A 24,476-nucleotide genomic window follows, 5' to 3' on the forward strand; every position below is an offset into this window, starting at 1 on the left:
GCGTTGACTGGCCAGGGAATGGGCCAGGAGATGGGAATTCGAGCTTCTAGGCTTTTCGCAAGCTTCACCTCTAACTAGCTATAACGTGCTGGTCATGTCCCCAAAGCTTTCCTTGTTCTGAGAAAAACAAAAGTACGCCATGCAAACCACTGGGCGGAAAGCTGAGCACATAGTTAAGGCTCAAAAAGGAAGTTAATACTGTCATATCTAAATAGCTTGACTGGGGGACAGGGCTGATGGGCGTCAGAGATGGTCAGTGGAAAGAAGCCAGACAAATCTGCACCTGAATTCCAGGTCACCATTTATGAGTTGCCCCTGGACAAAATGCTTGTCCACTGAGGGTCCCACACCCGCCTCAGAGGACAGCTGTGAGAAGGAAACCCAGGCATGCATGCGCATTGGCGCATCTGTTTAAAGTTTCCAGGCGCCTTCTAACATGTCTGTGGGGTGTTCACGGGGGTCTACAGACGCCAGGAAAGGGCCCCTGGTGTATTCTGCATCTCAGCAGGTCTAGTTTATTAGCAAATAAAACAAATCTATCTTAACTTGCACCAGAAATCGAAGTTAAAATGTCCACATATCCTCCTACTAACTGAAAGAAAGCAGAACCCGCTAATATTCAGTTTTATAATTTGAACAAAAACACAAGATAAATGCATAAATAAGCTGTCTACACTCCCTTGTACAGCCTTTGCCCAGCATCCGTCTTCAGCTGTCTCTCACCAGCGGAAATCTTCCTGTCTACAGTTAGGTTCCGTGCAGTGGATCATTTTTAACGACAAATGAAGAAGGAGGGACGGTGGGGCGGGGGGGGGGGGGTCTTCCCACTGCCACAAATCCACTCAGCCACACATCGTGAAAATGCATGCCTGGCACACTGGGTCACGGGCTGGGAGGCAGCGGAGGGGAAGAACCTCGCAGAAGGGTTAAGAAAGGCAGGTGACGTCAAACTGAGGACGATAAAACCAGGAAGAATTCATGTTGTCACTGGCATAAGCAGTTGCAGATTCTGTCTTGATTTAAATACTGTATGTAGACCGAGGTGAGATCATCAACTAGTTCGAAAGTGCCGTGTTTTATCTTTAGGGGAAAGAACGATGAAGGATAAAGGACGCTGCGTGGCTCGCTCAAGGCACACATTCTGGTAGGAAGATCGCTATGGAGAGGCTGATCTAGAACGACTGCGATTCACTTTACAAACCTTAAGCTGAGTTTTGCAGCGCTTCAGCATTTCGCGGTGTCTAGTTGCCAGTGGGGAATCTTTCCATTGGCTTTCATTATTTTTCAAATCTTCCACAGTTCTGAAACCAAGGACTAATGGTCAAACACAAGAAGACACACGGATCCATCTTATCTATTCATTTTGACCATTTCAAGGACTGTCAGATACACATTTCCTCCCACATTTTAGCATCTTTAAAGTCAGAGTATTTCTTATCATTCATTGGCAGAACTTTTCTTTCTTATTGGTTCCTCATATAATGAATGTCTTAAAATTGATGGTACTTTAGGGCGCCTGGGTGGCTCAGTTGTTAAGCGTCTGCCTTCGGCTCAGGTCATGATCCCAGGGTCCTGGGATCGAGTCCCACATCGGGCTCCCTGCTCTGCGGGAAGCCTGCTTCTCCCTCTCCCGCTCCCCCTACTTGTGTTCCTGCTCTCGCTATGTCTCTCTCTGTCAAAAAAAATAAATAAATAAAATCTAAAAAAAAAACAAACAACAAAAAAAAATTGATGGTACTTTAGATTTAATGACATATGATAATTTCTTTTGGAAAGAAATACATTGTTCCCTTATTTTCCTGGGAGGGAGAAAAAGAAGTCCCTTGTGAAAATTCATGGTTACTAGACCTGGTCAAACCGAAGGCTAGTTCAACAATGGCAGCTCCTTTTCCTCTCCCGCAACCGTTCCCTCTGTGTGGAATGCTGTTCTCTGAGGTTATCTTTGCAGCTTGCCCCTTCACTTCCTTCAGATGCCTGCCCAAATATCACCTGCCAGTCAGGCCATATCCTGCCTATCTTAGAGACTGGCTCACTAAATGCTGTATCAACCCCTCTCTATCAAGATAATGTACAGAAAACTGGAGGTTGGTAAATTCTTTGAACCTACACTTCCCCAGACTCCCTTGCTGCCAGCGAATCTGCCCATGACCTAGCTTCCATCAAGAGGTGAACCCTCGCTGGAGGCAGAAGTGAATCCTGGGGAGTGGCAGCCACACAGTGTTTCTGGAAGCACAGTAGTGGAGGAGTTCTGCCAAAAGCAGTGACAGAGGCTCTACAGTCAGGATGAACCCTGGAGCGGCTTCCTGCCAGGTCAGGTTCAAAGGTGAACTCTGGGTACATACCTCACTCCCCAAAACTGATGATGATCTGACAGACTGCAGCCACTAAGACTGTTGTGTGACACCTGTCTCTGCAGCTTATGAGGGGGAGATGGCACTGGAAGACGCTCAGAAGCCCTGTGGGATGGCAGACTGGCCGGACAGCCCACCTCTAGGGAGCCACATGGGACAGGCTCATAGAACAATGAGGCAAAGTGCAAGGCAGCCTTGTTCGGCTTCTAACTGGGTGGTCTTGACAACAAATGTGATAACAAATTTGTTTTTCCAAACAAACTGCTGTAGATTTCAAAGCACTTGGACTTATTCTCTTCCACATCCTTGGCTCCTTACCATGGAAGGTGACAGATCTATAGGTTTTATGGGCTGGGACATGAGCAACTTTGGGACATCGCTATTCTACCTACCACATTTGTAGTGACAGACTGTGGGAGTGTGTGTGGAATGGGTCCTGGAGACGCCTGATCAGCAAGAGTGAACCATGCAAAGATCCTTCTATGTAGAACTAAATTCACTGACACGGTTATACCTACCAGAGATCCTGGTTTCAAGATTATCATGAGTAGCTGGGAGGGATTTGAAATGTGCCACCAGCTAGTGGACTCAAACTTGGAATTTGACACTGACCTATGCTGAGTGAAGCTGAGCTATCTGGTATCCCTTGACAGAATTCAGAGGAAGGAATCTAAAGTTTAAGAAGCTGAAAATATTGATATATAATACTATGTGTGACTGGCTCAGACAACCCCTCCTCCTGAAACCTGCCCTCTCGCCCTCCCCATATCCTAGAGGACATCTCTCGTATCACAGCATTGGAAAGTACACAGGTGAGGGGAACACTAACGTCTTTGAGAAGCACAATAGTGACCGTCCACAGTAGGGTGGGAGTGAAAGCAGTCGATGGTACCATTGAAATGGATCATCCAAAGTCAGTAAAAGAGATGGGATCCCAGGGTTCCAAGATGAAGAAACAGACAAATTCACAATCACAGTTTGAAACTGTATAAGCCTCTCTCAATAATTGATATTATAAGCTGATAAAATGAGCAGGAAGAGAAAAATTTGAATTAAAGATGAACAAACTTGACGTAACCGACAAAATATGAGACTGTGCAATAAGCAACACAGAAAACACATTCTTTTCAGGTCTCTATGGAACATTTACTCAAGTACATGTTAGGCTATAAAGCAAATTTCAATAAAGTTAAAAGGACACAAATCAGAACATGTCCTCTGACCATAATGAAATTTAGCTAGAAATCAGTAACAAAAGATAAACAGACAAATTCCCCAAGAATCTGGAATTTCAACAATATATTTTTCAATAACCCATAGGTCAAATAAGAAATAATAAAAATTAGAAAACATTTTGAACTGAACAGTAAAATGTGACAAATGTCACAAAAATGAGGGATGCAGCTAAAACCAGGCTTCGAGGGAAAGAAACAGCCTCAAATGCATATATAAGGGCTGAAAATGAATGATGTAAGTACCAGTCTTAAGAGGCAATAGAAATATCAACAAAAAAGCAAATTTAAACTAAGAGAAAGTAGAAGGAAATAATGAAGACCCTGCAGACATTAAAACGATAAAAAGAAGATATTATGAACAACTTTAGGCCTAGAAATTTTGAAACTTTAGATGTCATAGAAATACTGACACAAGATGAAATAAAAGTGTAAACAGTCATATATCTAATAATTGACTAAAACACATAATTAAAAGCTTTCTCATAAAGAAAAATCTAAGCCCAGATAGCTTCATCAATGTTTCCAAACATTTAAGAAAGAAATAACAAAACTGTTATACAATAAACTCTTCCAAAGAGCATAAAAAAAGAGAATACTCTCCAACTCATTCTATATGGCAAGCATGATAGCAAAATCTGAGGAAGACTTAACAAGAAATGAAAATTATAGGTCAATCTTTCTTTTGAACACAGACTCAAAAATCCTAAATAGAGTATAGCAAATTGAATATCCAATGAGTTATAAAAGCAATAACATAAGAGCTGAGTTTATTCCAGGAATGAAAGACTAGTTTTTTTTTATTTTTTTATTTTTTAAAGATTTTATTAATTTATTTGACAGAGAGAGACACAGCGAGAGAGGGAACACAAGCAGAGGTAGTGGGAGAGGGAGAAGTAGGCTTCCCGTGGAGCAAGGAGCCCGATGTGGGCTCGATCCCAGGACCCTGGGATCATGACCTGAGCTGAAGGCAGACGCTTAATGACTAAGCCACCCAGGCGCCCCTGAAAGACTAGTTTAATATCAGAAAACTAGTTGACATTAAAAAAAAAACAACAAAAAACCTAGTTGATGTAATTCAACCACATTAACAGAATAGAGGAGAAAAAAATTTCTGATCTCTTTAACAGCTATGAAAAAAGCATTTAATAAAATGCAACTTCTGTTAGGAATAAAACACTTTTAAAATACTAGGAATAATGGGAAATGTTCTTCATCTGGTAATAGAGGATATAAAAAACAACTTTCCCCTATTGAATTGGAACAATAGAAAAATTTCAAGAAAGCTGCCTCTATTCAAGATTGTACTAAAAATTATAGCCAGGATACTAAGGCACAGAAAAATAGCATAAGAAAGAAAACTGACTTCATTTACCAACAACATGAATATGTGTAGAAAGAAAATCTTAAAGCATCTACAGAGTAACCATCGGCATTAACAGGTGATTAGCAAGATAGATACACAGAGATAGAGTTACAAATGCAGATATGACATCCTTTTTCTCATAGTCAGACGTGTCTGTAGGTCCTGGACCAAAGGCAGTGGCCACACTATGTGTTTGCTTCCTGTTCCTGTGATTTGTTTATTTGGAGGTGTTGGTACACGGGGAAAAATGCTTAGACTAAGAAACACAACAATGGTGCATTGGAAACTGAGGCTACTATCCAGCCATTGTGGGTTCCTTATGCCACCGGATAACATGCAAAAAAGGGAATTCCATGATGGCAGGAGTAAATGATCTTGATTATCAAGGGAAACTAGAGTTACTGTTTCAGAGTCCAGGGAAGAAGGAGAATGTCTGGAACCTGGGAGATCCTTTAAAGTGGCTCCTGGTCAATACCATGCTCAGTGAAAAAAGTTAATGGAAGTTTAGTAACCACATACCGAGGGGTTGAGGACTCTCAGAAACCAAGGTTGGGTCACTCTGCCACATAAAGAACTCTGGTCAACTGAGGATCGTGGATGGGGAAGCAGAAGCAGATGGTTCACTGCAACATCTTTACTCCCCACATTCGAATCCACTGGTCACAACGGAACTGCTTGCTTTGTGATAACAAGTGGTACCTCAGGCAATCCCAGGACATGGAGTCACACACATACCTATTGAGCTCCCGGATGGCCCGGAGTCTGCGGATGTAGCGACGGCAGCTTGGCAGAATGGAGAGGTGGTGGGCGTGCAGGGTAAGAAAAAAGCATTCTGTAGGGAATTTCGGCTCAGAAAATGGAGGCTGATCTCCATCTAGGAAAAATAACATGATTCCCTAAAGTCTCTAACAAGACTAAATCAGGAGAAAAAAGCACAATTAAGACAGAATTACACTTGAGTTTTCAAGAAGTTTAAGCATGTTTTTTAAAAAATATAGACTAGGGGTGCCTGGGTGGCTCATTTGGTTAAGCGTCTGCCTTCGGCTCAGGACATGATCCCAGGGTCCTGGGATGGAGCCCCATGTCAGGCTCCCTGCACGGCGGGGAGCCTGCTTCTCTCTCTCCCTCTGCTGCTCCCCCTGTTTCTGTGCTCTCTCTCTCTCTGTCAAATACATAAATAAAATCTTAAAAAAATTTTTTTAAAAATATAGACTAGTTACGTCCTGCTTATATGTTCTATCCTGCTTAGGACAGAATTCCTATGAGCTCCATTTAATGACTAGGTATCCTGCCCCATCTGATTAAATGTTTGCATAGATGTACATCAACAATCTGTCGTTATGTGCCTTCCTGATGTATTTTATATAACCATTCCTATAATTCAACACAGGTCATGAAACATCACCTTGAATCTCAAGATGTTATTAGACTATGTTAATAATCTACAGATTCCAAAGACATTTCCCTACTGTGGGCATGTTTGTCATTTTTAATTTTTCTCTATTATAAACAGTGCTTAGAAGATCTACGTATGAAAAATTACTCCCTCACCCCACTCCCAGCATTGGGAGCATATTCTAAAATGTAAAATTATTGAGAATGACAGTGTTATAATTTTGGTATAAATCAGAATTCATTAAATAAATTGATTAAATGCCATCCATTTCCTCACAAACTTATATTCTATCTTATCGCTTTGTTTTTGGATTATCTGTTTATTTATTTTTAAAGATTTTATTTTTAAGTAATCCCTATGCCCAACGTGGGGCTCAAACTCACAACCCTGAGATCAAGAGTCACAAGTTCCACTGACTGAGCCAGCCAGACGTCCCTGTTTTTGGATAATTTACAGATATACAACAGTAACCTGAATTTCCAATTTGTATCTAATTCCTATTAGTATGTATATTTTTTCCAACAAGTGTATTTTATTTTCTATGATATATACTGCTTACATTTCTTTCCCCAAAATAAAACTGTCTCTTGGTAGAATTTAGTTTGGGCCTTATACATTTATAACAGTTCTACATTTTGAAAGGCATGATTCTATCAAACGTATGACATATATTTTGCCCCATTTTTAAGTTTTACATATTCATTTTGTCTCACTCTACAAAAAGCATATTTATCTATTAAGATACTGTATATACATATTGTCTCTGATGATATGCTTCGTTTCTTAAATCATTATAAATTTGTTTCCTTCATGGGTGGGTCAAATTCTGTTTGGTTTTTTCATGTTTTATGTTTATTTTATGTGTGTGTGTGTGTGTATACATATATAGATATTTTTTAAATGTTTAACCCTTTGATTCTTCTGGAATCCATGATATGATTCCAAGACGATACCAGTGACTAATTCAAATCACACTAATCAAATACTAACTTTATTGTTCATCAGATACTTAGTTCTTATTATAGTTCCCATGTTTCTCTGGAATATGTGCATGCATCTGATTATGATACTGCCAGGTAAGCATGGAATCTCTATCCTATTCCATGAATGATTTTATAATATTGAACAAATAAATGCCATAGGGTTTTGACGTCTGTTATTAACATGTTTTATAACACAGAAAGGAAAAAGATCAACAATTGTAATACCTTTAAAATAGTCATATTTTAATACCAACACAGCATCAAGATCTATGAACTATTTCATGAGAACTTTAATTGGTATATAAAATCTCTATCATAAGTCTCTGCTATTGTTTTTATTATATTTCTTTTTGGGTTTTTTTGTTTTTTTTATTTGTTTGTTTGTTTTACTCTGAATAGTGTATTTCTTTCCACTTGTTCTATGTATCTATTTGACTTTGGCTAAGCCAAGTAAGAACATTTTTACTGCGTTAATTTTTATTGTGTATCTCTGGCTCATAAATTCATTTTCTGGAGAGGATACAACAATTTGTGAGTAATCACTAGCATCCAAATAAAATAAATCTACAAGAAGTTTTTAAATAAAAGGGCAGCGTTTTAATAACCTCACAATGAGCAATGTCACTCACAAAGTTCAGCCAGCCAGTCGTTCACGTCCTCCATCGTCGCGTTCACTCTCGTCTCATCATTAGGAAGAGTAATCCGACACCTTGGGTGGAATATGTATGTCGGATCCACCGTCTCTAACTTGATCTTTGTACTTAGCTGCTGCAGCACCCAAAGGAAATTCAGCATGAATCCATCTGTAGATACCAATCTATCATCTGTCTGTGGAATATGAAAAAAAGGTACTTAAAATAATGATTTAAATGGAAATTTTGGCACAACTTTGTAAGGAAGAAAACCAGACATTCATCCCAAAGTCAGTGAGAGGACACATATCATCACCGCTGTAATTTTATCAGCAGGTGCTCTTTGTGGAGTATTAATCCTACGTGAAGCATTTTATACATTCACTGAATCTTCAGAAGAGCCCTTGGAAGTCAGTGATACTGCTATTCACATTTCATAGAGGGGGAAACTAAGGCTCAGAGAGTTAAATGACTTCCTTAAGATCTTCAAAATTAATTAAGTAGAAACACAATAAATGTTCCTTCCTTTCTCTTCTTTATTTCCCCTCAAGAGCATCAAAACCCTAGTTTCACAAGGTACCGTTTGACTAACACTTTCTCTGGTTGACATCATCAGTGAAATCCTGTATTAACAACATAACAATTATTAATAACGGTAGTTAACAACAGGCACTGTTCTAACAGCCTTATGGATAGTAAACCCACAGTTAGGAACCATTATTATCCCCATTTAGCACTTAGGAAACCGAGGCACAGAGAAATAATTGTCCAAGGTCCCACCATTAGTAAATGGTGGGACCACAGCAGGAAACCCAGGTAGTCTCATGCAGGGCCACACTCTTCTCTATACCTTTTTTCTTCTTCTCAGTAGAAATGTCACATCATTCAATCATTATTTATTAATAATATAGGAAGGATGCCCTTTTAACTTCTCTACCCTTGCACAGTAGTCCAGGCCACCAGGCTCCTCACCAGATCTGATACACTTATAACCTTATAACCGGTCTCCTCGGGTCTGCTTCTGTCCCTCCTCCCACTTTAGTCCATTTTCCACACAGCACATTTGGTGGTTTCCTTGCTGAAAAACCCCCAGGGGCGTCCCATTACAGTTCTTACCATGTCAGCCCCAGCCTGATGGAGCCTCTGCCCGCCCTGCTAGCCCATGACCTGCCACTCTCCTTCCTGTACACTATTCTCCAGCCACTGAAGTCTGCGTGTGGGGCTTGTTCCAGAGTTAGACCATTCCCACCTTGGTGCCTTACACAGGTCTAGAAAATTCTCTTCCCAGCCTTGTAATGGCTGACCTTCACATCAGTCCGGTCTCTGATGAAACGTCACCTCCTTAAAGGTGTCTTCCCTACCACTGATCAAAACTCCCCTACCTTCCTTCTGGTACCTCCACGGTTACTCCGGAGTCCTCTACCTTGCTTTATTTGCTTCACAGATTCTACAACTGCCTGAAATAATATATTTATATGCCTACTCACTTAGCCTATGGAACATAAGCTGCACAAGGGCAGGACGTTTTTCTATCCTGCTCAATACTATGTCACCATTTCCTAGAACAGTGCCTGGTAGATACTGAGTGAAGACAAGTTAGATGAATGAATTTAGCGAATCAATAAAAGTGGTCTTTAGGAATCCTACCTGCATCTGTGCTTTCTTCATGTTGGCATTGACGACAGCTGCCATGTAACTAAGAGCAGCCTCACGGGTCTCACCGTTTAACAGAATACTATGCAGAATCTTGAAAAGCTCTTGCTGGAATTTATTTAGAAAGGAAGAAAAGAAATTAAGACTTGACTTTAAAAATGATTCCCTTTGACTTCAAGAGCAGCTGGGCTTCTTCCCCCTTTCTCTCCTCTCCTTCTTCCGCTCATTTTAAGAGAACCTGACTACAAGAGGAACAGAAGTGTCCAAATTCAACTGTGTCAAGACAATTCGCGTGAAGGCAGATGGTGGGCTGGAGGAGGCAAGTAGTTAGAGTTTTAATGAAATAGCCTTTGCTATTGTCTTTTAGGGACAGGATCAAAATTACCTTAATTATGCTATCGTTAGCCCCTAATTTTGCTGCCAAAAAACCTCAGAACTGAAGACATATTAATCTACACTTGAGACACACGAGTCATCACGGAGCACGTGCACACTAACAGCGCTCGTTCACGCTCGTGTTTTAAAGGCCTACGAGCAGGGTGGAGGGAGAGCGTGGCCGCTAACCTCAGAACCGGTCCCCAGTGATGCCACATACTGTTGTGGCAGTTATTACTCAAGACACTGGTTATTTATATACAGCCTCTCTGTCACTCGTCCTTCGAATTCATTTTCCAAACACCTACCCTTCCCAGCTCCAAGTAATGCTGCAGTGATTGGCTGACCACGCGAGTGTTCTCCAGGGTAATGGCAGGCCCTGAGAAATATTTTTCAACCACCTTAGCCTGGGAAGAGAAGGGAAAAATTCCATCGATATATGCACATTTAGGAAGGCATCTGAACATCAGAGCAGCAAAGCACAAATAGCCACTGTACTTACATCATCTTCTGCAAAGACTGAGAAGCTGAAGAAAGCCCCCAAATAGGAGAGTCTCTGCAGCTCCCGCCCAGAGCCAGGGCTTAAGGATTTAGGCAACCACAACGGCAAAGAAGCCACCTATGCAAAAAATGGAAGAGGCAAGTCAAGCTGCTACATCGGCAAGTGAGGGGAAAATGGAATGAACAGAGTTCTCAACAGCCAACCTGTTCAGCTGGGTCTCAGCCACCAGTACCACGGCTGACAGTGAACACACAGAAACCCAAAGGTCACAAACATGCAGGATCCCTGTTGGTATTTTCTCATCTCATATGGAGGCAGAAAAGCCTCCAACTCCTCTACATTTTCACAAGATAGTCTTTTGATTTTTATGTTTCGAGAAGTTCTTTGATAGAGTTCAGATGAACTATTTTTACACTATCAAAGGACTCAGGTCAATTTTTCCATAGGACTTGTTTTCCTTGTTCTACGAAACTTATACAAAAATCATGGAAGAAAATAAATAACCTCATCCCAGGCAGTAACATATAGGGTTAACCAATTTAACTACTGAGAGCCACCCAGACGTGTTACCTATATCTAATCTAAATGTCCTCTAAGAGACTTTTTTTTTTTTCCACATAATGTTACTTAAGGGATATCTTCGGAGTTACACATCCATTGAACATGTGCAAGTCCATCAGGGAGGCACTCACCAAATTGCACACAGGGTGTGTCTTCCCAAACTTGGTTTCACAAAGCTCACCTAAAGCCTAGAAATAAGATCAGAAAGTGTCATTTTTTAAAAAAGATTTTATTTATTTATTTGAGACAGACATAGAATAAGCAGGGGGGAGGGGCAGAGGCAGAGGGAGAAGCAGACTCCTCGCTGAGCAGGGAGCCCCGTGCAGGGCTCGATCCCAGGACCCCGGGATCAGGACCTGAGCCGAAGGCAGATGCTTCACCGACTGAGACACCCAGGCACCCCGCAGAAAGTGTCATTTAAATGTATTCCATCTTAAACTGACTGACATGTGTAATATCAAGGAACAGCTCTAATGCTGCTTTAAATACATCTGCATTCCTTCCAAAACACTAAGAGCTTCACTGTTTTTCTGATGAATAAGCTAATACCTGCATGGTATAAAAAACTTCAGATAAAATAGAAATACAAGATGAAACTAAGAATCACTCATAAACTTTACCCGAAGAGATTAACCTCTATTGATATCTTAGTTAACAGCTTTCCAGCCATAATCTTTGTGCCTATACACATTGAAATAAATGTGTGTATTTTTATAAAAAGTGATTTTTTCACTTAACATCTTTCCATGTCAAAAAAAAAAAAAAAGATATGCTTCATAAACTTGAGATGGCTAGTCTTGCCAGTGCTAAGTAGGACTATAAATCATTACCATCTAATGAGCTACCAAATTCAGAACATATTTAAAAGCATTAGTTGGCTTCGAGATCTTGGATATTTTTGAGAACTCCAACATTTTCCTTTGGAGCTGCAAACATTCTCACACTAGAGAATCAGGAAAAGTAGGTTTTAGGGACATAAACACAGTTTAACGTAGCCGGCGTATTCCAACCAAGCACTATTTTAACAGTGAGCTTCATTTCCTGTGATTTGAACATGGCTACCAAAGCTCCCGAGCCAGCCAGCGGAAGCTGCTTCTGAGGCAATGCATGTAGGCACCGAAAGGTCTCTGAGGTGCCACTGAGAAGGAAAAGCTCTCGCTGCAGAGGGCAGGGGTTCCCAAACAGTGCTGCGCATTAGGATCACCAGGGGAGTTGGAAAAACCCAGCGCCAGGCCCCATCCTCACGATACCCGCGACCAGCGGAATCACAATGTGTGGGAGCCAGGTACCGGGTGTTTTTTAAAGATCCCCAGGTGATTCCAGGGCATGGCAACCTTGGGAGGCACGGAGCCAGAGAACAATCACAATTGTTTCTGATTGCAGCTCCAGTGGTCTTCCTCTTCCTGCTCCCATTGTCCTTCCTCACACAGTGCTCTCTCGGCTGTACAAGCATCAGGAATGGTATAAAATAAAACTATTGTCTGTCATAATGGAGGCCTCTGTCTTTTGAGCACGAAGAACATTCTGTTGATATCTGACACTGAACGCTCCTTACTGAGACATCGAGCCAGTTCAGACCGCACAGAAAAGCTAACCATTCTGTGAAGGAACATTTACATCATCCACTGAGAATGAATGTGCACTCGAGTATTTCATCACTGGACTCAAACAATCAGATGGTTTCACTTCCTTTTCTCTGGCACAGACAGAATTATGCATAAGGATTAACAGAATTTTATTTGGAACCCAAATGGCATGGGCAGTAGAAGGAGCCCTGACATAAATCCATTCAAAGTTATTTTAAAAAGAATTGCTATTTCGCCTTCTAATTTCCCACAGTATCTTCGCCTCTTAGCTCCATTTTGACTGATTAAAATAGAGACATGCACCCTTCACGTACACCCGTGTTAGCATTTATCATGCTGTGATTATCTGCGCTGTTGCGGACTTGAGTTTTGCAGTGGGTCAGGAACAACTCGTAGAGAGGTGCCTTGCCTAATTAGCCCCAGTGTCTGGCACAGAAGAGGTCCTCAGTGATACTGACTTAATGGTAAGATGGAATTAAGTCAGTAGAACGAGTACAAGGAACAACTGTAGTAAAAAGATCAATTTAACCAAGGCCTCAATTTATGGGACTGTATTTATTCATAGAGTTAGCGAATTTTGTATTTTGGTATTTTTCCCTTCACATCCTAGAGTGAAAAATATTTAGTCATATGTCAAAGTAGTTTTCTCCCCAAATTTCCAAGAAGCCAATTCACAAAGAAAAGGGTCTTTTCGTTTCTTCCTGGTTCCAGTGTGTTCACAGCAGTCAAGACCCTTCCTGTTGCCAGGAAGATCAGAAGGATACAATCGAGAGCCAACATTTTCGTAAGCTACACAGTCAGGTGAAGTGTATTTTAGTGCCTACATCACTGACTCCTGCCAAGGGCTTGCGTGCGCGGATTATGTCCTGGGCCACTACCTCCCTCTCTTCACTGATACACCTCACTGCACATCAAACACTGCATGGCCAACACAATGCTTTCCGGTTTTAAGTGTGAAAACAAGGTTGATCACCTGAAAGAAAAGTGTGTGTTACAATCATCTGGAAGAAAGCATCTGGTGAATGGCTTAAAGAAAACGAAGAGAGGTTTACCATGAGGGGGTACTTAAAGTAGTCACTATCGAGGGAGCACTCTTTGGCAGCGAGAGCCAGGCCTTGTAAAATGGGGATAAAGATCTGTAAGAAAAAAGAAATGGGAAATATAAGCTTAGGAAAAATTAAGAACAGGAGGCATGTTAAAATAAAGTGCTGAATCTGAATGTCTAAGCATTTCCACCCTCCCCAAGGAAAAGCTGTTTTGTTTATAAAGGAGTCTAGTATCTAGCCACGGAGTGTGGCTCTGTCCTCCAATGAGGCTGACCATAAAGTGATATAGCTGAATTTTCCAGAGGTAACAGGATCTGGTGAGCCCTAATTCTCGGGCAAGACTCCGAGTGACTCAATAGAAACACAATTTTTGAGCCCGCTACAGGAGTCCCCAGGGGTCCTCGCTCTAGTCAACTAAATTCTCTACATCTCGACAATGAATATGTTTCTGATGACCAAGCACCTACAATCTGTAAAGAAACTGGACTAAATGTTCCACTATTTTCTCAACTCTATCAGTATTTTAAAAAATTATTCCCAGCCACTCCCCCACCTCCATCTGATTCTTCCCATCCCTTCCTGTTTATTTTGAAGAGAAGAAAAACACACCAGTAACGAATATTATTATCATTACATTAACTTTAATTATGTAGAGCAAAGAGATAGCTGGTAAATGTGGAATCTGCAAAATTAAACTTGACTAGAACGACTTACCTCCGTTTGTGGTATAATGAAAACATGAGCATGATGCCAGAGCTCGAGGGCACGCGTATTTATTTTTACAAGTTTACCATCAACACCAGAGCATGCTATCACCATGCAAGATTTGCTCAGCACAGCTCATCTACAAATGCCACAACGTACTCACTGACCGACTCATTTAGAGAGCTGGTTGGGATTCAAGACTAATAACATTAAGTAGAAGATGGTATAAACAACAGCTGACAATCCGAATGTCAGCAAGTTGAAATGGGAGCGCTGTATAAAGCCACTAGAAAATCTGAAAAATTCCCTTTCCTACTAATTTCATCCCATTGTACTGAGCAGCTTGGTCATTTAAGGAGCACAGGATTTAAAAAAAAAAAAAAAAGAAAGTGCCCTGGATTACAAAGTGCCTGTGGGGTGTCTTCAGATAACAAGATAGCTCTGGAAGAGATCGTTCCAGTTTTTGCAACTCAAACCATCAGGGTAGAAGTAACGTGCTGTCAGAAGCTAGCTAAAAATGGATAGGTAAAGCTGAGGTGTGGGGATGGGGGAATGACAACATCCCAATCAAGAAAAACAAAACTGAAGTTCCCAAATCACCAAAATAAATTTTCACAATTGGTCATCTAGAATAATCTCAACATTTTTTTCCAGAATGCTATAAAGAAAACATCTTTACGTTTTCTAGTAGACTTAACCTCTTCTGCAGGTAGGATTTAATTTATAATACACAAGGTATTACTAGCTATAATATTTTTCAAATAGTCAAGCATTATAATATTTGTGTGACTTACGTATTTTTTTTTAAGATTTTATTTATTTATTTGAGACAGAGAACGAGCAGGGGGTAGGGGCAGAGGGAGAGGGAGAAGCAGACTCCTTGCTGAGCAGGGAGCCCGATGCGGGGCTCGATCCCAGGACCCTGAAATCATGACCCAAGCCGAAGGCAGACGCTCAACCAACTGAGCCACCCAGGTGCCGCTATTTGTGTGACTTATGTATTTTAAATGATTCTCTTGTTTTCAAATAAACTCCCTGGAGCAATGACAAAAAAAAATACAAGTATTCATCTCCAATCCTAAATTTTAGCTGCTATTTATTTATCTGTGAATATCTCAAACATTAAAAGGAGACTGAAGTTTCAGTCAAAAGATTGAATAGTTCAGGGGCGCCTGGGTGGCTCAGTTGGTTAAGCGACTGCCTTCCGCTCAGGTCATGATCCCAGGGTCCTGGGATCGAGTCCCACATCGGGCTCCCGGCTCAGCAGGAAGCCTGCTTCTCCCCCCCCGCCCCCGCTTGTGTTCCTGCTCTCGCTGTCTCTGTCTCTGTCAAATAAATAAATAAAATCTTTAAAAAAAAAAAAAAGATTTAATAGTTCAAATCTGCCAAACTCTTCAGACAAAAAAAGTGAAGCACTGTTTTCCATTCAGTCATCATTTCTCTCTAGAAAAAAAGACATGGTAACACAAAAACAGACATGGAGTGTTCAGGACCAAGTGGCAGGAAAGGCATCCGAATGCTATGATTAAAAAGAAATAGTGGGGGGCACCTGGGTGGCTTAGTCGGTTAAGAGTCCGACTCTTTGATTTTGGCTCAGGGCATGATCTCAGGGTTGTGAGACCGAGCCCCATGTTGGGCTCCACGTTCTATGTGGAGCCTGCTTAAGATTGTTTGCCCCTCCCCCCATCTCTCTTTCTCCCCCACCGAAGGAGGAAAAAAAAAGAAATAGTGGGTGCACAACACTGTGAATGTACCAAATGCCACGGATTGGTTCATTTTGTTATGTGGATTTCATCTCAATTAAAAAAAAAAAAGGGGGGGGCGCCTGGGTGGCTCAGTCATTAAGCATCTGCCTTCAGCTCAGGTCATGATCCCAGGGTCCTGGGATCGAGCCCCAGGGGAAGCCTGCTTCTTCTCCCTCTCGCACTCCCCCTGCTTGTGTTCCCTCTCTCGCTGTGTCTCTCTCTGTCAAATAAAGAAAATCTTAAAAAAAAAAAAGAGGTCACTTCACAACATCTGTGTAAGTTTCTTTATGAGTAAGACAGGTATAACACAGTCCTTTCAGCTGATCACTGGACTGATTTTATAGAGCTAAAGCTACTCTGGGTTCCTCAAATGAAGACAATAGGAAAAGTGTTCTCATTTTTTTTTAAGAATTTATTTTTTAAGTTATTTCCCACATAGTGGGGGCTAGAAATCACAACCCCAAGATCAAGAGTCGTAAGCTCCACTGACTGAGCCAGCTGGGCGCCCCGAGAAAGTATTCTAATTAATGCACATCATATACACAACAGAGGGTACCACTTAAACCTTCCAAGATGCTTATTTATTTTCTTTCTTTCTTTCTTTTTTTCAAGTAGGCTGCAGGCCCAGTGTGGAGCTGGACATGGGTATTAGGTATAAAAACAAATAAAAAGGAATCATATCACTTACAGCTATTGCCTCTGTTCTGTGTAGAAAGAAACGATCATATGGTAAATTGTAAGAAAGTGTCATAAAAATCCTTAAAAAAAAAAAACCCTCCCATCACTGGAAACAGTTTGTGTGGAAGTTGCTGTGGCCAAGTGCTCATGTCACAAAACAGGCTGGGATACAGCAACCAAACGTGATGCCAAGGTTTCACCTCAGAAGAAACTTTCAAGACTACATAAATAGCTTTATTACTAAATATCCCATATCTGCATTTTCACTTGACTTCACACAGTGAGATATAAAAGCTGTATGAATACTTAATGGAAGAAGTAATTAGTAAGATATGAGACATCGTTCCCAGTTGAGTGGCGAGAAGAAAAAAGATTCTGTGTGGTACGCAAACTGCACTGAGCTAATTTCGTCGCTGGTTTACTAATCTCCTTTTTGCAAACTCGGAGAACTAATTTTCTTTTTTTCTTTTCTTTTTTTTTTTTTAAAGATTTTATTTATTTATTTGACAGAGAAAGACACAGCGAGTGAGGGAACACAAGCAGGGGGAGTGGGAGAGGGAGAAGCAGACTCCCCGCCGAGCAGGGAGCCCGATGCGGGACTCGATCCCGGGACTCCAGGATCATGACCTGAGCCGAAGGTAGTCGCTTAACCAACTGAGCCACCCAGGCACCCTGGAGAACTAATTTTCAACACGACTCAACTGGCAAATGCACGTCATGTCTTATGCCATCTCTTGGTATACTTGTGTTAAAAGCACCTTGAAATGAGGGACAGGGCCTTACACTTCTTCTTCCCTCTCAAGGCACTTAGCACTGTTTAAAATACTTGATGCTTGACTGCTTGAAATGGACAAATGATGTGAACAATGCAGTTGTCAATCTGATTATCTCAAGAAAGAAGTATCAGATCTCTCTGAGCAATTAACACATGCATGTTCAAATTCTGAAACAGAGGTTTTCAATAGATGGTGTCTTTAGAAATCACCCTTGGCATAGAAGCTCCTAGGTTAAATGTCCTGGTAGCAAATTCACAAAACCTCACCTGCTTGAACACTTCTTCATCCTGGTGAGTGGTCCTCACCAGTTCCTGCATGAAGCCATACGGGAGATTCCTGCAGAGCATATACGGCACCAGGAAGGACGGCTGCTGCATGGACCTGCGAACCCACAAGAGTCAAGGACCGCAATGGCTCAGCACAGCAGCGTGCAATAACACGGCACACGGGCTGTCACGTCAGCAGACGTGTCCAGTCAAATGTCAAACTTTAAATCTCCCAAATATGCTACACAACAGTTTTAGGCAAAAGACCACCCTTCTTAAATTGTTCATAATCACTTTTTGGTCTTTTTAATGAAGAGACTGCAGAAAGTTTCAAAGAATCCATTTTTTCCTACAGTCAAGCCCTTTAAAAATAAAGCATTACCCCAAAAATGAGGCATTATATGTCTCTTTTACTTATTTGTTTATGGTACATCCAACTGAAAAGAAAAGATCAGTGGTGGCTGAGGACTTTTAAATAAAACTCTTGCTAATTTTAACCACAGAATTTTTTTTTTGGTTTTGGTCCATGTTTATCCTTTTCTTTCTTCTTCTTCTTTTTTTTCCTTTTTAAGGTTCACTTATTTATGTAATCTCTATACCCAACATGGGACTTGAACTCATGACCGACCTCGGGAGATCAAGAGTCCCTCGCTCCCCTGACTGAGCCAGCCAGGCATCCCCAAATTTTTCCTTCTTTTTGACAAGTTTCAAAAACAGATGGTTCTGGTACAGAAAATAATATAAGAACATCCAGAACGAATAAGTGTAACTTTGCCATTTCTTCCTTAGAAATTTTTGCATTACTTTTCCTTCAGATATTTTCATAAAATAATGAAATATATAAATACTCTTATATTGAACTAGAAACCTTGATGGGACCCTCCGAAACAATCAATAATGTAGGGTACTCTGGGTGATTCCCAAACTAACTGCTCTCCCACTGTTATTTATCACTGAATAACAGAAATTGATTGTATGATACATGGAAAGTGATAACCTGCACATTTTTTCAAAGATCTCCCCTGATTTCAAGGAGCTGCTTTTAAACTAAATACTAATTTCCTGCCTTGACGCTGACATATTTCAACAGTGGTCTAGAAGTAAAGCAGACAGTGTTTTATTTTCATAGTGTTTCAGAGAAGGAAAGGGACCTCCTGGGTTATCCATTCAACCACTTTTGTCTTCCAGGTGAGAAAGTGTGTTATCCAAGATGAGGCAAGTGGGCCGGAGAGCCCGACGTCCGCTGAGGGATAGGCTCCTCTGCCTGCTAACACGAGCGCACACGGGTTTCCCTACCTTGGCTGCGTGAGGGAACCTTGTAGGACTAATGCGGTATGGGATATGCACTGTGAGCGGATGTTGCTCAGAAGCTGGCTGACTGCTGGCTGGCTGCACATCTGAAAGAAAAGGCGGAGGAGGTCAGGACTGCAAAAACAAACAAAATAAGCCTGTCCTGTTGAAAACTGACAAGAGTCGGGAGACGTCAATCTCCAGGAAATGGCACGCTTTTCTCTTGCCTGACTCATAGTGAACAAACCAGAGTAACTGTACCGTCCACGTGTACTGCCTCCACTGAAATCTACGGTCAGGGAAGAGCGCAGAGTGAGGTGGCCAAGCGGGAATCTCAGAGCTGTGTGCCCGCTCTCCGCCTTTGCTTAAGGTTCAGTGCAACAAACCCCAGAGAGGCCCTTTACAAATATGTAACTAACAGGTGGACAAGTTGACTAGTTTGGAAACGAGAAGTGGACAATGAACTGAGAATGAAATCATAATAAAGACAGCATGAAACAGGAGAGAAAGCATAGCTTCTGGAGTTTAAACCCATTTTTGTAACTTTTATGTGATTCCGGACAATTACTCAGTGTCTCTGAGGTTCATCTGGTTATTCATACAGTAAAAATAATACCTATCTTACACTAGATTAACTGAACAACCGTGAGAATCTGAGCTCCCGTAGGCGAAACACAAGGTCAGCAGTCCGCGGGCACTCCATACATGTGGGTTATTACTACACTTGTTACAGACTACCAGGAACTATAAGGGCCATGCAAGTCGCTGGTGGCAGTGGCATTTGCCCCCGTCACTTCTTCCTTCCACGAGGATGTGAGTTCTGTGAGGGTGGGGGGGATCTCTGTTTTGTTCACTGATACGCCTTGAGCTCCCAGTGCAGTGCCTGGCACATAATACATGCTGGAGAACCATTTTCCTGATTGAATAAATGAAGGAATGTTCCTTAAGGGGGCAAAAGATTATTTATCAAAAAATAACCAGGTTCTTACGGGTTTTTAAGTGGATCTATTTCATATTACCTTTGGTGCTTTTTTTTCCTCTATTCCAACTCGGTCAAAACACTCGATGAGGTAGTTCAGCATGTCTGTCTCCTTGCAGGTCTCAATGGTGAAATGGTCGCTGTAGGAATCCCAAGTACTGGCCCCACCAGAGGCTCCCAAACTTTGGAGAAGAGAAAAGAAAACTGATGATTCTTACCTCCTCTCAATGAATTATCTTTGATAGAGTTTGCACTTCTGCAGCAGAAAGCCTGTTAGGATCCCTGCACCCACGACAAAGCAGACACCCATGCAGCCAAGGTTGGAGCTGACTGCTCATTGCACCTGCTCATTGCACCTGCTCCGAATCCAACAACAGTAACTCTTAGTAAACATTGTATTGACCTAAGAAGAGAGTTGGAGCAGAAACCCAACATCTTCTCCTATTGGGAGTGGCAACTTACAAAGCCAGGAGGACTAAGACCTACTGTGCTGGGTACCTGAAGGGATAGCACATGTGCTTAAACCAAACTGGCCGTCTTCACTCAGACCGACTTATAGGTTGAAACCAGACTATGCTACTGCAATCATCGAACTCAGCAGGAGTGAAGTTATAAAGACTAACAAAAAACCCCTTCTCATGCCTTCTGACATAATCTCAAAAGCCTTCATCCAGCATCTGGCAGTAGGACCAGAAAAGGAAAACTGTCCAGTTATAGAAGGAAACATAAAATTATTTATTAACACAAAAATTTCTAAAACTTTCAGTGAAAAAGGCAAAGTTGTAGAGTAAACACAAACAAAACAAAAATCTTGTGTGGGGGTATCCAAACTTGGATTCTGGTCCAGCTGTACTGCCTGCTTGTGACCTGAACCTGGAACCTCATCTCCTGTGCAGTGAGGCTTAAAGGAAGCCAAATGGAAGTGTGTCGTAGACTATAAGCAGGATACAACATGAAGCACTGTTATGATTAGTAAGAACTATTCACCGAGACCAAAGCCAAACATTATCTCAAGTGAGGAAATTAAAGTTTAGATCAACCATCAACAAGTCACATACCAAGCCTGATGTTTAACTCACAAATTTATTTGATATACACAAAAGATACAAAGAGAGTAATCATGGCACAGGGAGAGGCTAGGAATTTTAAAATGAAAAGGAAATGAGAAAACATAAACTTAGCAAAAAAAATTACATATGAAAGATGATAAAGGATGGGAAGAATATCACGACCCTGAAAGGCCCATCCCTACTTCAACTGGGGCAGACGATTAAAGGCTAGAAACCAACAGGACTAAGAGGGATTGAGTTATTAACAATATGTTATGCAGGTAGACGCATAGATATACATAACTAATTCTGGAATATATGCATAACTGACCTTAGAATTTTAGAAAAATACAGTTGACCCTTGAACAACACAAGGATTCGGGTTGCCACCTCCATGCAATTGAAAATTGCATTTAACTTCTGACTCCCCCAAAACTTAAAGACTAATAGCCTACCATTGACCAGAAGCCTTAACTAATAACATAACAGTCGATTAACATGTATTTTGTATATGTATTATATACTGTATTCTTACAGTATATTCTTAAGCTACAGAAAACAGAATATTATTAAGAAAATCATAAGGAAGAGAAAATACATTTACGGTACTGCACCGTATATACCTAAAAAAATCCACATATACGTGGACCTGCACAGTTCAAACCCATCTTGTTTGGGGGTCAACTGGATATATAATTGACCTTGGAATGAAAGTATGATATTAAAGTTAAAGAGATGAAAACAATGCCAGTTTTCAATCCAAGGCTTTCAGGCCAGAGTCTAGTCAATCTGAATTCCTACAATCTGCTCCATAGGTCTGACAGAAGGGAAGAGAGAAGAAAGCATAGGGGGGGAAAGAAAAGCAACATCAGAACAAAAGAGAAAAACCAACCAAAAATATGAGAAGTGTGGTGAATCCCCAAAAGTAGAAAGGGAAAAGGGAGATATTTTCTTACTGCACCATCTCAGTTTCAAGCTATCTGCGATTCCTTCCTCCTCTGTCTGACGTCAGGGACCCAGTGACTCTATTACTCACTGCACTTCCAAAGATGAACTTGACCAACACAGGCTTTCCCCAGACACAACTAAGGTTAATTTTCCTTCGAGTGGCTCTCTCTCGCAGAAAACAACGAAAACCCATCTGCCTCATGTTTAAATGAAAATTTCAACTATACATTTCCTTTATAATAAGGCCCAAATTGTTCACATTTTTACAGTTCTGATGAAAAGCATCTTACGTTTGATGCCGATAGGTCGTTCCCAGCTCCAAGGGGTCACTACCCACAGCCAGCACGCGAACATCTGCATGAAGGCAGCATGCTTCCATGGTGGCCACTCACACGCTGAAACTAGATTCCATTCTTAGCCAACACTTCCCACGGAATTTTAACTTCAGTGTGAACACCTCAAAGCCAACTGAGGTACCTTCACAACTATTTCACTGAGACATGAAAAGTGACAAAGTATGTAGAAGATTGCTGGTCTCATGCCAGGCAATGCAGTGAAAGGCATCCGGAATGGATCAGAGAATTTTCAAAGCTAAAAGAAGTTGGTATATTTTGGTGATCATCTGTCAGACACCAAACAACACTTCAGCTGACTCTCAAGAACAGACGACCCAAAAAATTGAAATAAAATTTAACCAAATAGGAAATGTAGAATAAACTCCAGTATTTGTTCATAGATTACAAATTTTAGGATTGGTCCTACAGGTGCTAAAGTAAACCATGATCCCCTAGCATGAAAAGCAGCCCGTCTCAATAACGCTACACACAGGTCTCAATGATCAAAACGCACAACGATCTTTAGGTTCAAAGTGAAAGCGCTGGACTTAAATTTTGAATGCCACTCTGAAGGAGAAAAGTGGTGTAGTGTTTGTGTGCACATGTTCATGCTATCAATAAACATTTTTAAAGTTTTAAAAGAACATTTCATTTTTCCCTAAACAAGTTATTCCCAAATTCATGATGCTTTTACAACTGTGACACATGTAATACCACACTGGACATATGTCACATTCAAGTCCTACGAGTATCTACAAACTTATACCTCCTTCTGGGAGAATGTGTGAACCATTTTCTGATAACTACACCGACAGTCCAATTTAATAAAGTGATTACTTTGCATAATAGAAATACACCTGACTCCTTCCGAAAACACAATGCAAATCTTCCAGGGGAGCCGACGTGCATCAGATCTGTTGCAAACTGAATCCCATACGAAATGCACCAAGAAAACATGTTCCTTGATAATTTCTTCTATAATGGTATGAATAATCTCTCTCCTGTGTAACTCATTTTTTTGAATGCAGACTTTAGAATGTTGTGTTTTCTCAGTGCAAGGCAAAGTCAGAGCAGTGCGGGTTCGAGCAACGTGAATTCATTGAACAAATGTTCACAGTGTACTGTGCATTCTAGGCGCTCTTGTAGGCTCTGGGGGCAGACACTGAATGGAACAGACCCTGCTGGTACAGCGATTACACTCTAGAGGGGGGGATAGTCCAAAATAATACAGGAATGCTATGAAGAACGATGACAGCGGAGCATGGTGACAGAGACGGGCAGTAAGTGTGCGTGTGTGCTTTATATAATGTGTGATATGACCCTCTGGGAAGATGGTGTCTACACGGAGACCCGAGGGCGTCAGGGGAGCAAGCCATGCAGCCATCCGGGGAACAGCTGTCCAAAGAGAGGAAGGAAGTGTGAAGGCCCAAGGTAGCCGGGAGTATGCCAGGGGAGGTCAAGAACAGGGTGGCGAGCAGCGAAGGGGGCAAGGGGAGGCACGTGAGGTCAGAACGGAGGAACACGCGTGTGCGTGCGTGCACGTGTGCATGTGCATGTACGTGACACGAAGGGTCTCACTCGCCAGGGTGAGGCTTTGGGTTTTACTCTGTGTGAGCAGGGGCACACTGCGTGTGAGGGTCTGGAGACACACACGGTGGGACTGTTGCCATGTTTCATCTCCAAGCAGTGACGAGCAGCAGAAACGAGAGGGTAAATGTGAACATTTTTCACCATTTGCTAATTTTCCCTTTCTCTATTCACACAGGTTCACGACACTGAAGATTCTACCTCCTTCACTGAAATATCTAAGCAGTTACAAACAGATTTCTTTCCTAGGAAACACTCGGAAAAATTTTCCTCAGAGCAAATGCTATGTTATTTTTATTACAAGACGATTCTCTCACTTCGCTCATTCCACTCCTGCAACAGGTCGATCCTTATAATTTATACAGCTCTTTCCGGAGGACTATAGAATGTCACGGAAGGAATGTTCTACCTTTCTTAAATTAATCCTTCTCGTCC

The 24,476-nt window shown here is 41.4% G+C and overlaps 1 protein-coding gene across 4 annotated transcripts in view; it reads right to left on the bottom strand.

Annotated features, from left to right (window-relative positions):
• UBE4B (ubiquitination factor E4B) overlaps positions 1-24,476 on the bottom strand; it is a 123,819-nt gene that overhangs the window by 27,638 nt on the left and 71,705 nt on the right. For all 4 annotated transcript variants that reach the window (XM_045898733.3, XM_054513148.2, XM_045898735.3 and 1 more), the window contains 11 exons: positions 20,163-20,304; positions 19,150-19,250; positions 17,854-17,968; positions 13,690-13,773; positions 11,183-11,239; positions 10,491-10,607; positions 10,297-10,395; positions 9,608-9,721; positions 7,958-8,156; positions 5,685-5,823; positions 1,202-1,301 (listed from right to left, as the gene is read on the bottom strand). In XM_045898733.3, the coding sequence (XP_045754689.1) occupies positions 1,202-1,301; positions 5,685-5,823; positions 7,958-8,156; positions 9,608-9,721; positions 10,297-10,395; positions 10,491-10,607; positions 11,183-11,239; positions 13,690-13,773; positions 17,854-17,968; positions 19,150-19,250; positions 20,163-20,304 (1,267 nt within the window). The remainder of the gene's footprint in view (positions 1-1,201; positions 1,302-5,684; positions 5,824-7,957; positions 8,157-9,607; positions 9,722-10,296; positions 10,396-10,490; positions 10,608-11,182; positions 11,240-13,689; positions 13,774-17,853; positions 17,969-19,149; positions 19,251-20,162; positions 20,305-24,476) is intronic.

The sequence above is a fragment of the Mirounga angustirostris genome, unplaced genomic scaffold (assembly GCF_029215605.1).
Source record: "Mirounga angustirostris isolate CCGP_5_RB_7025 unplaced genomic scaffold, mMirAng1.0.hap1 SCAF_4, whole genome shotgun sequence".
In the NCBI taxonomy this organism is placed as follows: Eukaryota; Metazoa; Chordata; class Mammalia; order Carnivora; family Phocidae; genus Mirounga; species Mirounga angustirostris.